The 12,495-nt window shown below is 41.2% G+C and overlaps 1 protein-coding gene across 1 annotated transcript in view; it reads right to left on the reverse strand.

Annotated features, from left to right (window-relative positions):
* The window catches only part of LOC128057632 (ATP-binding cassette sub-family C member 4-like), a 200,875-nt gene that overhangs the window by 23,289 nt on the left and 165,091 nt on the right, over nt 1-12,495 (reverse strand). The window contains 1 exon segment of the mRNA XM_052650093.1: nt 11,098-11,289. Coding sequence (XP_052506053.1) covers nt 11,098-11,289 — 192 coding nt within the window.

A 12,495-nucleotide genomic window follows, 5' to 3' on the forward strand; every position in this document is an offset into this window, starting at 1 on the left:
CCTGCCAGGCTCCTCTGTCCATGGGATTCTACAGGCAAGAATACTGGAGTGGGTTGCATTTCCTTCTCCCATGTAAAATGCTGGTGTGGAATAAAACTGCATTCAAATATATATGCAAAAACTGGTCGTTTTTACCAATGAATTTTTAAGTGAAAGAAAGTATTAGTCAATCACTTGTGTCCAACTCTTTGTGACCATATGGACTGTAGACTATCAGGCTCCTCTGTCCATGGAATTCTCCAGGCAAGAGTACTGGAGTGGGTTACCATTTCCTACTCCAAGGGATCTTCCTGACCCAGGGATGAATCCCAGGTCTCCTACACTGCAGGCAGATTCTTTACCATCTGAGCCACCAGGGAAGCCTAACTGCAAATTCTCTAAAGGAAGCTTTCTAAGAGATGATTTCATCTCTATTTAAAATCTGGAATTGATGATAGTGTAAGATATGCTTGGATCATTTGTAAATCAGTAAAGTTTTAAAACTCATGGCTTTAAAAAAAGAACTACTAAATCTTTCTGAGCAATATAATCAGAATGCTTGGAAGATTTCATGTTTTCTGATTTGAATGCTTCTAAAGTCTCAAATCTTAGTCTGTCAAATCAATCATGGCATTTCAAAAATGAATTTATCTTTATAGACATTAAACATAAGAAAAGTGGGTTTACCTAATTTTATTATCTTTTTTAATATAAATTCATTTATTTTATTTGGAGGTTAATTAATTTACAATATTGTATTGGTTTTGCCATACATCAACATGAATCTGCTGCAGGTATACATGTGTTCCCCATCCTGAGCCCCTCTCCCTCCTCCCTCCCCGTACCATCTGTCTGGGTCGTCTCAGTGCACCAGCCCCAAGCATCTAGTATCATGCATCAAACACCAATAGAATATAATTTTATTATTTTATAAAGATAATACAATGACTATAAGACATTTTATTGTTGTTCAGTCACTCAGTTATGTCTGACTATTTGCGACTCCATGGACTGCAGCATGCCAGGTTTCCCTGTCCTTCACTATCTCCTGGAGCTTGCTCTAATTCATGTCCATTGAATTGTTGATGCCACCCAATCACCTCATCCTCTGTCATCCCATTCTCTTTCTGTCTTTAATCATTCCCAGCATCAGGGTCTTTTCCAGTGAAATGGTTCTTCACATCAGGTGGCCAAAGTATTGGAGCTTCAGCTTCAGCATCAGTTCTTCCAATGATTATTCAGGGTTGACTTCCTTTAGGATTGCCTGGTTTGATCTCCTTGCTGTCTGAGGGACTCTCAAGAGCCTTCTCCAGCACAACAGTTCAAAAGCATCAGTTCTTCAGTGCCCAACCTTGTTTATAACCCAACTCTTACATCCATACATGACTACTGGAAAAACTATAGCTTTGACTAGATGGACCTTTGTTGGCAAAATAATGTCTCTGCTTTTTAATTTGTTGTCTAGGTTTGTCATACCTTTCCTTCCAAGGAACAAGCGTCTTCTAATTTCATGGCTGCAGTCATCATCCACAGTGATTTAGAGCATAAGAAAATAAAGTCTATCACTGTTTCCATTGTTTACCGATCTATTTGCCATGAAGCGATAGAACCAGAGGCAATGATCATAGCTTTTGGCATGTTGAGTTTTAAGCCAGCTTTTTTCACTCTCCTCTTTCACCTTCATCAAGAGGTTCTTTAGTTCCTGTTTGCTTTCTGCCATTTGGGTGATATCATCTGCATATCTGAGGTTACTGATATTTCTCCTGGCAATCTTGATTCCAGCTTAAGCTTCATCCAGCCCAGCATTTCGCATGCTGTACTCTGCATGTAAGTTGAAAAAGCAGAGTAACAATATACAGCCTTGAAGTACTCCTTTCCCAATTTTGAACCAGTCCATTGTTCCATATCCAGTTCTAACTGTTGCTTCTTGATCTGCATACAGGCTTCTCAGGATGTTTTGTACCTCATATTAAACTCTAATTCATATAATATAGATGTGCCATTCTCTTCATGCAGGCAGGTCGTAGTGTGTATATATGTGGCTCATCTGTTCTGTGTACAAGCAGGCCTCAAAGATATTTTGTATTTGGCTCCAGACCACCTCAACAATGTGAATATCAAAATAAAGCAAGTTATATGAATTTTTTGTTTCTCTGTGCAAATAAAAGTTATGTTTATACCATATTGTAGTCTAATGAAGTACAATAGCATTATATAAGGTAATAGTACATACCTTAATTTCCCATACTTTATTGCTAAAAGAATGCTAACCATCTGAGCATTTATAGGGTAACATTAAAAACCACTGATCACAGATTAGAATAATAAATATAATAACAAAATGGTTTGAAATATTGCAAAAATTATCAAAATGTGACAGAGACATGAAGTGAGCAAATGCTATAGGAAAAATGGTGCCATTGTACTTGCCTGACAAAGCATTGCCATAAATGTCCAACTCTTTTTTAAGTATTATCTGTGAAGCACAGTTAAACAGGTGTGCCTGTATTTCTGTGTGTTCTCACACAGAAATCAACACACATCAGGACACAGGTGAGGACTGATCTGTGAGAATGTGTATATGTTCCCGTGTTATCAGCTCCACTGTAACTGACCCATCTGCGCAAACAGGAATATCTGTAAACTTTAGGCAAATAGACTGAGATATGTTAGGGCACCGAGGACTGCTCATGACCACAGGACTGTGAGTTCCAGTCTCCAGTGAAGAAAACTAAAAAACCAGGGGACTTCCCTGGCATTCATTCCAGTGATTAACATTCTGTGCTTCCACTGCAGGAGGCATGGACTCAATCCCTGGTCAGGGAACTAAGATTGCACATCCTGCATGGCCCCAGACTCCCCAAAAAAGAAAAAAGAAACTCAAAGAAAACCTGACTCTGATTATTCCAGAGTTCAGTCTTCAAAGCTATAGTCTGAATGTCTTTTCTGAGTAACCAAAGGGTTTTACCAATTGCCCATGGAGAGTGTCACCAGTATCAGTAAACTTACATTCTTCAATCTAAAGACACTCGGGGGCTTCCCTGGTGGCTCAGTGGTAAAAAAGCTGCCTACCAATGCAGGAGACATGGGTTCAATCCCTAATCCAGGAGAATCCCACATGCTGTGAAACAACTAAGCCTGTGCACCACAACTATTAAGCCTGTGCTCTAGAACCTGGGAACCACAACTGTTGAGCCAACATGCCACAACTATTGAAGACCTTGCACCCTATAGCCCATGCTCTTAACAAGAGAAGACACCACAATGAGAAGCTCACATGTGGCAACTAGAGAAAAGCCCAAGCAGCATCAAAGACCCCGCACAGCCAAAAATAAATAAATAAATAAAATTATAAAGACTCCTGAAGAAAATCTTCTGTTATTGGCTTTGCAATGGCCCCTTTCTGTTTTTCCAACCAGGTTGGTCTCTGATGATGACACAACTTATTAGACACTTGCTTTCAGATCTCCCTTCACACATCAAACTCAACATATTCAACACCCAATGCCCCACATAAAACAACCCCTTCATCCATCTTCCTTACTTTATTCTCATTTCTTCTTTCCCAGGATCACAGTGTTTAAAAAATAAATTAAACTCCTTAATCATGATCAGTGCAAATGAATTTAAAAAGTAAATAAATGCTAGCTATAGCCCAGCACTCTGAAAAAATTTTCTTAAAATTATATTTTTACTTTCTAAGCTGCTGTATGTGTTCTTTTTGATGTTTCTGCATTTGTTTGGTATGTGTTCTTAAAGACACAGTTCACATATTTAAGCAAAATGAGATTAATGTGAACATACTGTTATATGAGTTTTCATTCAGTATTTCATAAAAATATTTATTTTACTGCTTTCATAATACTATGGTCATGTGATCATTTACTTAACAAATCCTCTACTGCTGGATATTTAGGCAGTGTCAAATAGTTAGCTACTATAAATAACTGTGTTAAATATCCCTGAAGCTAAATCTTTGCAAACAACCTTAAGCATTTCCTTCACATAAATTCTCGGATTTGGAACTGCTGAGAGTCAAGTATGAACCCCTTGGACAGCAAGTATGAACCCCTTGGACAGCAAGTATGAATCCCTTGGATAGCAAGGAGATCAAACAAGTCAATCCTAAAGGAAATCAGTCCTGAATATTCATTGGAAGAACTGATGCTAAAGCTCCAATACTTTGGCTACCTGACACAAAGAACCAACTCATTAGAAAAGACGCTAATGCTGGGAAAGACTGAAGGCAGGAGGGGAAGGTGACGACAGGATGAGATGGCTGGATGGCATCACTGATACAATGAGCATGAACTTGGGCAAACTCCAGGAGGTGGTGAGAGACAGAGAAGCCTGGTATGTGTCAGTCCATGGCGTTGTGAAGAGTCAGACACAACTAGGTGACTGAACAACAACAACAAAGTATGAACATTTTCAGAGGAAGCTGTTAAGCTGCTAACCCGCCCTCCAGAAGTATGATATCATTTCTTACTCCCGCCCAGTTCCCTGCACATTCACAAATCCAGGTGTTATAGCTTTGTTTTAATCTACATCAATTTGATTCCAAAAAGTGGCATCATTTTCCCACGATGTTCTACTGGAGGCAAAACAGCTCCTGACTCCCTACCTCCTGCACCTGCCCACTCTGGTCCATGTGCTCTCAACTTCTCAGATTAAACTCCCGAATGCCAGCTCAGCATCCAGCACTACACCCCAGGATGTCTCTTCTACAAAACTGTCTTCTCACACTTCATGTACATGAGTCAGCTTCCTTGGCATCACTTGTTAATTGTGAGGGTTAAATGTAAAAATGTGTGTTACACCCTTGGTAGTTCATTTTCCTTAGGGCTTTGCCGGTGTCCAGGTCTTCATTCACTGGATCAGGGCATCATGCTTTTGCTTATGCTGGTCTCACCTCCTGGAATGTCTTTCACATGCATTTCCACCTGCTGAAACCCTAACCACACACCACTAAGTCTGTCTCACATGCCTAATTCCTTGAAAATGCTCTCCCTGTCCCCTCATGTGGGCTTGCTCCAACTCTAGCTGATGTTATGTCATTTTATATAAACGTCTATAAAAATCGTGACCTCCTTCTAGCTTACAAAGTTAATATAGCTATTTTCTTGTTTCTTCAACTAGACTGTATACATTGACATCAGGATCTGTATTGGATGTAACTTTTTCTTATTTGTATTACTTGTGGTGTCCTGAGACAAAGAAACTTCCACTGGGAGATGAGATTTTTAACTCAGGCCAGAGAAATTTATGGAAAATCTATTACCATATTATTTAGGTATAAGATAAATCATACAGAGACAGACACAGCAGATGGATCCTATAACCATAAATACAATTTCAAATGGCCAGTAGCTCATTTTCATGGGACAGACAACACTTTCTGCAATGCAAGTGGTTATGGTCATTTTACACCCTATGAAAATGATGACCATATTTTGTCCAAGCATTTACTCTGGGTGCTTTACATGTCTTATGTTGTTTAAGTTGTACACCAGCCCTACAGTTTACATCATATCACTTCCATTTTGCACAAGAAAAGACTGAGGCTTAGATGACTTAGTCTGTCTGAAATATCAGAGCCCATAAATAGCAGGATGGGACCCAAATCCACGTCTTTTGGCCTCTTTTCCATCTGCTTATGGGACTCTTTATCACCTGGATAGCCTGACACCTTATCATGTCCCTCTGTGTAGGCAGAACACAGAGTGGGGAGAGATGTAGTTGCAGTTAAAGAAACAGGCCTACCATAGAGAACTTACAGTCAGAGAGTTAAAGCATGACATGGACACAAGTGTATATGTGAACAGGAGCAAAGAGGGTACCTGAGGTCAGGTGGACCTGCTGTCAGCAGAAAGAACCAGTACCCACAGCCAGATTGAGAGAGAAACCTGCAGCTAACTGGGACACATGATGCCTGGGGAACAGGCCAAACAGACCTCATGCACTGCTTGGGGAAGCAAGACTCATTTTTTATCCCATCAGGTGGTGAAACAGCCACACATACACTGCTGCACTGGGCTGTCTCTGACTCCAGGTCCAGACAGGGCTGAGCCTGTGGGAAATCCCTCCAGTCCCTGCAGGAGGCTGGTGTGGGAAAGGCGGGACAGCAGAATGAAAAATGTCTGTGATGGAAGACAGACTCCACTGAAAAGGCACAAATAATGCAGCAGAATCACACAGTATTAGATTACAATGTAAAAGTGCAATTTATAGAGCACAAAGGTAAGGAAATCTAGTGGCACAGAATATTCTAGAGCCTCCTGCTCAGTCACAACAGAGATTTGGGAATTCTTGAGTTCAATTTCAAACTGTCAAAGCACATTTCATGGGAATCACAGGTTATCACTCATCAAAAACTGCCCATGAGAGGGAAAGGAGGAGGTTATGTTCAGATGCAATGCTGAGTCAAGAGGTCTGGGTGAGCCTGAGACTCTGAGTTTCTAAGAAGCTCCAGGAGATGCAGGTGCTGCTGGCTCTGGTACCACAGTTTGAATCACAAGGAATTAGGAAGCCAACAGGGGAAGGGGGACAATCTGAGAGTAAGGAGAGTGGTCTTTAAGAAAATATTATGTAAAAAAGGAGAAAATGTAAGAAACTAATACATTTGCACATTATAGCATGGTCTACTAAGCATCTGTAAAAATGTATCATCCAAATAATAGCTGTGAGCAAAAACAAAGCAAAATCAATTTACCTCAAGAGCTGGAAAATACTTTATTGCCAAGGATTCTCTAAAATGATCAAATCGACCACAAAATCATCTAAATGAAAAATGTAGCCAGTTTTCAGACTCTAACCAGGAAGTCTAGGGTCTTATTTACCTCATGTTGGCTTTTATGTTTGGCTGTTCTGGGTCCTGATTGCCTGGGAAGAGCTGTCTCTAGTTGTGATGACTAGGGGCTACTCCCTGTTGCAGTGCACAGGATTCTCACTAAGGGGGCTTCTATTGATGCTGAGCAAAGACTTCAGTAGTTGTGGCACATGGGCTCAGTAGTTGTGGTGTAGGGCTTAGTTGCTTTGCAGCATGTGGAACCTTCTCAGACCATGGATTGAACCAGTGTCCCCTGCACTGGCAGGCAAATTCTTATCCACTGCACCACCAGGGGAGTCCTCAGTTCAGTTCAGTTCAGTCGCTGAGTCCTAGTTCCTTATTTTTACTTGCTATTTCTTCTGTGAATTAAAATCCTGCATCAGTTCAGTTCAGTCATTCAGTCATGTCAGACTCTTTGGGACCCCATGAATCACAGAACTCCAGGCCTCCCTGTCGATCAACATCTCCCAGAGTTCACTCAAACTCATGTCCATCGAGTCGGTGATGCCATCCAGCCATCTCATCCTCTGTCGTCTCCTTCTCTTCTTGGCCCCAATCCCTACCAGCATCAGGGTCTTTTCCAATGAGTCAACTCTTTGTATGAGGTAGCCAAAGTACTGGAGTTTCAGCTTTAGCATCAGTCCTTCCAATGAACACCCAGGACTGATCTCCTTTAGGATGGACTGGTTGGATCTCCTTGCAGTCCGAGGAACTCTCAAGAGTCTTCTCCAACACCACAGTTCAAAAGCATCAGTTCTTCAGTGCTCAGCTTTCTTCACAGTCCAACTCTCACATCCATACATGACCACTGGAAAAACCATAGCCTTGACTAGAGGGACCTTTGTTGGCAAAGTAATGTCTCTGCTTTTTTAATATGCTATCTAGGTTGGTCATAACTTTCCTTCCAAGGAGTAAATGTCTTTTAATTTCATGGCTACAGTCACCATCTGCAGTGATTTTGGAGCCCCCCAAAACGAAGTCTGACACTGTTTCCCCATCTATTTCCCATGAAGTGATGGGGCCAGATGCCATGATCTTAGTTTTCTGAATGCTGAGCTTTAAGCCAACTTTTTCACTCTCCTCTTTCACTTTCATCAAGAGGCTTTTTAGTTCCTCTTCACTTTCTGCCATAAGGGTGGTGTCATCTGCATATCTGAGGTTATTGATATTTCTCCTGGCAATCTTGAATAGTACCTACTATACTTTCCTATTGACTCTAGCTTCCAGGAATCAGGACAGAAGAGGAAATAAGGGAAAGAGAATAAAGCCCCACTTCTGCTGGGCTGGCTCATTCCCATGTCCCCTGCCCACCACACCCCTCTCCCCACCTCCACAACATTCTCTCTCAATCAAATCCAACACCAAAGGGGTGTTCTGGAGCGACAAGGGCTGGGACAGGTGAGCAGGAGAGGGAACCTGGGAGGTAGACAGGTAGAGTGAAATCATTCATGAACATACTGCCCGGGTATCACCTCCAAACACAGAAATGAAGCTAACAGTGATACTGAGTGGACCAAGACACAGATCAAAAATTAAGTTACTGCAGTTATTAATTCAGTCTCCAAATTCAATTTTCCCTCAAACATTTCAGAATCTCAGTCTCATGATTTTCAGGTTTTAGAAGGAAGAATAAGACTCTGTTATATTCCTAAGTTGTACTACAGAGTATTTTAGATAAGTCATATTTTATGGCTTTGGGGGAAATTTAAGACAAGTGCAGGTTAACTGAATTACACTTACAACAGAAAATCTAACAGACACAGTATCTGAGAGTAAGTGAACTTCACCTACAATGCTCTCAGGGATAAGATTCGTTAATGTTTTCCTGACACAGCAGTTCACATTTTTCCTGACCTACACTGAAACTGGAAATAATTAGGAGTGAGTTTTTGCCCTGTGACTAACTGAAGCTGCTCCCTGGGTAGCATTCAGGCATTACGTTGAATATTCTTTCATGTTACAAGGGTTTCATTCATTAAATTACAGCTACAGCCATTCGAGGGGTCTGGGATGGTAAGACTTTTTTTCTTAATATAAATTTATTTATTTTAATTGGAGGTTAATTACTTTACAATATTGTATTGGTTTTTCCATACATCAACATGAATCCGCCAGGTATACACGTGTTCCCCATCCTGAACCCCCCTCCCTCCTCCCTCCTCCCTCCCTGTACCATCCCTCTGGGTTGTTTCCGTGCACTGGCCCCAAGCATTCAGTATCATGCATCGAGCCTGGACTGGCGACTCATTTCATATATGATATAACACATGTTTCAATGCCATTCTCCCAAATCATCCCACCCTTGCCCTCTCCCACAGAGTCCAAAAGACCGTTCTATACATCTGTGTCTCTTTTGCTGTCTCACATACAGGGTTATCAGAGTTTTAAAGAGCAGTTCTTTCAGTTATTTACAGAGTTGTCATGTGTGTGTGCTGGTTCCTGCTTGCTCACACCTGTGTAACTCACTCACCCTCTCAGCCAGCAGTCCCTCGGCACCCTCTCTGTGCCCTGCAGAATGCTTTATGGGAACAAGAATGGAAACAAGATGCTCCCTGATTATAAAAAGCCTCAAAGTACTATGAGATACAGATTCCAAATTACAAAGCATGCCACAGGTGCTATCTTTTAATTATGATGAAATTCACATAACATAAAATTTAACCATTTTTAGGTGAATAGTTTGGTGTTCAGTACATTCACACTGCTGTGCAACCAAGCTTGAGATTTTTTTTTTTCTGCCTCACAAAACTGAAATTCTTACCCATTAAAAGCAACACCCCATTTCCTCTGCCCCAGTCCCTGGAAACCACCATCCTACTTCCTGTCTTCTTGGATTTGACTACTCTAGGAATCTCACATAAATGGAATCAGAATGTTCATTCCTTTTGTGTCTGGCTTATTTCATTTAGCAAAATGTCATCAAGGTCTATCCATAAGTCAGAATTTTCTTCCTTTTTAAGGCTGAATAATAGTTCATTGTAAGGATTTAGTTCCTTCCAACTTTTGGCTGCCATGAACATAGATGTACCATAAATGCAATCTTAAAAGAATATATAAGACACTAAGGGTAAATTAGTGTGTGTGTGTGTGTGTGTGTACGTATATATATTAGTATATTAAGTATATGTTAGTACATTAAGTATTGGTATATTAAGTATGTATATTAAATATATATTAGTATATATGAGGGTATATTAAACTGAGGGTCTCGAAGGTGCACTAGACTTGACTCAGAAAATGAGGAGATTTTCACCATCCAGATGGCAGAGGGCCTGGGTCTCTGAGGCTGAGGGGCAGCATGTGCACTTGGAACAGGGAGGACGTGGTGCTTTGGGAGAAACTACACACAATCCAAGTGCAGGGGGGTGTGTATGTCAGAGACATACTGACTGCAGAGGGGGGTGGGGAAGAGCTCCTAATGCCTTGTCTGTTCTGGTTTAGTCTCTTCTTCAAGACTCTGTCCTGGTCCCAGCTGAGGGCCCCAAGCTGAGTGTGGAAGGAACGTCACCAGCAGACGTGGACACTAGCAGGTCCAGGTCACAAGCCTCTCTGCTGTCTCTTAAGTGGATCTTCTCTGCTCCCTGCTATTTGCTTTTGACTTTGAGCCAGTCTCTAGACCCTGCCTCCATCTGAGGCCCTGGTTCCTCACTCCTGACTGGGTCATTATTGAGGCTCTTCTCTGGTGGATACAAGGTCACCCCACAGCCCCTGCTTGGGTGGACTTGAGGCTATGCTATGGTTCCAGCAGCAGCTCACCCAGACCAATAAGGACCAGATCTGGGCTAAGAAAGAAGCAGTCTGTGTGGGGAGGGCAGGAGGATGGCAGCTCAGTGTGGGTGAGTGGAAGACAAGGCCTCAGGAAGGGCTAAGGGACAGGGAAGGAGGCTGCAACCAGAGGGAGGAAGAGAAGAGAAGATTTCAGAAATACAAACAAGAAAAGATGGAAAGGAATGAAATATTGGAGAGTTAGGGCCAGGAAGACAAGGCTGACATCCCAGACTTTGCATGAATAATCAGGTGTCACATATAGTGTCCTGAGTCAGGTTAAGATGGAACCCCGGATTCCAGGACCCATCAACCATCATGAGGGAGCTCACAACACAGGGGAAAAATTGCTGGTATCCCCATCCCATGGTTAGTTTCCAAGAAAGATTCACCTACAATGTCACCAATCTAATCTGCATCCATTAGGAGCAAACAGTCCCCCTGACATAATGATAAGGAAGCCAAGAACAGATGTGGTGCTAAATCTTTAGCTGGATTTAAAGAGGCAAATGACTTAAACTAACCTTTTCTCTTGGGTAAATAGATGCTTCAAGGTTCCTCAATACCAGAGGACTGTCCGAGTTATACCTGAAGTTCACACTGGAAAAGGAAATCCCTCCATTTGGGGGCCAGAATGGTGGTGGACGATACTCAAGTTCCCAAGGTGCTTCTTTCTCAAGGTCTGTATATTCAATCACCCTTTCTACTGAAATCATCTGAAAGACATATGACATCACATGAGTCAGTATCAGAGGATCTAGTTTATGGATGTTCAGACATTGTAAATGAAACCTCCTGCTTTTCTATGGTTCAGAGTATCTCAGGTCTCAACGTCCACAAAGGACAGACGTAGGAGTCTGATGAGGCCTTAGATGATTTGCAGACTTGTTCATCATCTTCAACATTTTTACACATGACTATTTCCTTCCATTTTATATTAAAGCTAAAAAATTAGAGAAATAAATGGTAAGTTTTTTTGATCCACCTTTCACATCTGAATTAAAAAAAACACAAGAATTTTTTAAAAGAAAAGAAGAACACTTATGGACATCAATCAGTATGTGTGGCTACAGAAGGGCCATGTGTTACAGATGAGCAAAACTGGGCAGTCATCAAACATCATTTTAATAATTAGTCACTTTCTACTCCGTTAGAAGAAATAAATGGAAAAACTTCATTTTTATTGTTTTTCTCCCTTTAGGAGAAGGTACAAATATTCAGAAGTGTATAATTTTCTTATTGACTAAGGCCTCTTAAACAACCATAACTAGCCTATCCTACCAGAGAGAATGGCTGCCAGCAAATTCAGGTGTTCAATACACACAAGAATAAGTCATAAAATGGGGGGGGGGGAGGGGGGAAGAACATATTAATTAAACAAACCTTAAAACACTGGATTTGATTCTTTTACCAGAAATAAGGAATTACCCATTAAGATGCAAAATAAACAAGCTGCTAAGAAATTAGCTTATATTGTCTCCAGAATTTCAGAACCTCTCTCCTACAGAGACATTTATTGTATTTGAAGACAGTTTGTGATGAATATAAAACCTTCTGATGTGGCATACATATATGGGGAAATACATACATATTTTTATTAACTTTAAGCAGATGGAATGTGAAAGGGAAAGTCAGTCAATGGTGTTCAGCTCTTTGCAACCCCATGGATGCCTGCCAGGCTTCTCTGTCCATGAGGATTCTCCAGGCAAGAATACTGGAGTGAGTAGCCATTCCCTTCTCCAGGGGATTTTTCCAACCCAGGGATAGAACCTTTGTCTCTTGTGGCTCCTGCATTGCAGGCGGATTTTTTACCATCTGAGCCACCAGGGAAGCCCTTAAGCAAATGGGGGAGAACATAAAAAAAACTTTGTAAGATAATGTTAAAAAAAAAAAGTTTTATTATTTTACATAAGAATTGCTTT

Source organism: Budorcas taxicolor, chromosome 12 (assembly GCF_023091745.1).
Source record: "Budorcas taxicolor isolate Tak-1 chromosome 12, Takin1.1, whole genome shotgun sequence".
Lineage (NCBI taxonomy): Eukaryota > Metazoa > Chordata > Mammalia > Artiodactyla > Bovidae > Budorcas > Budorcas taxicolor.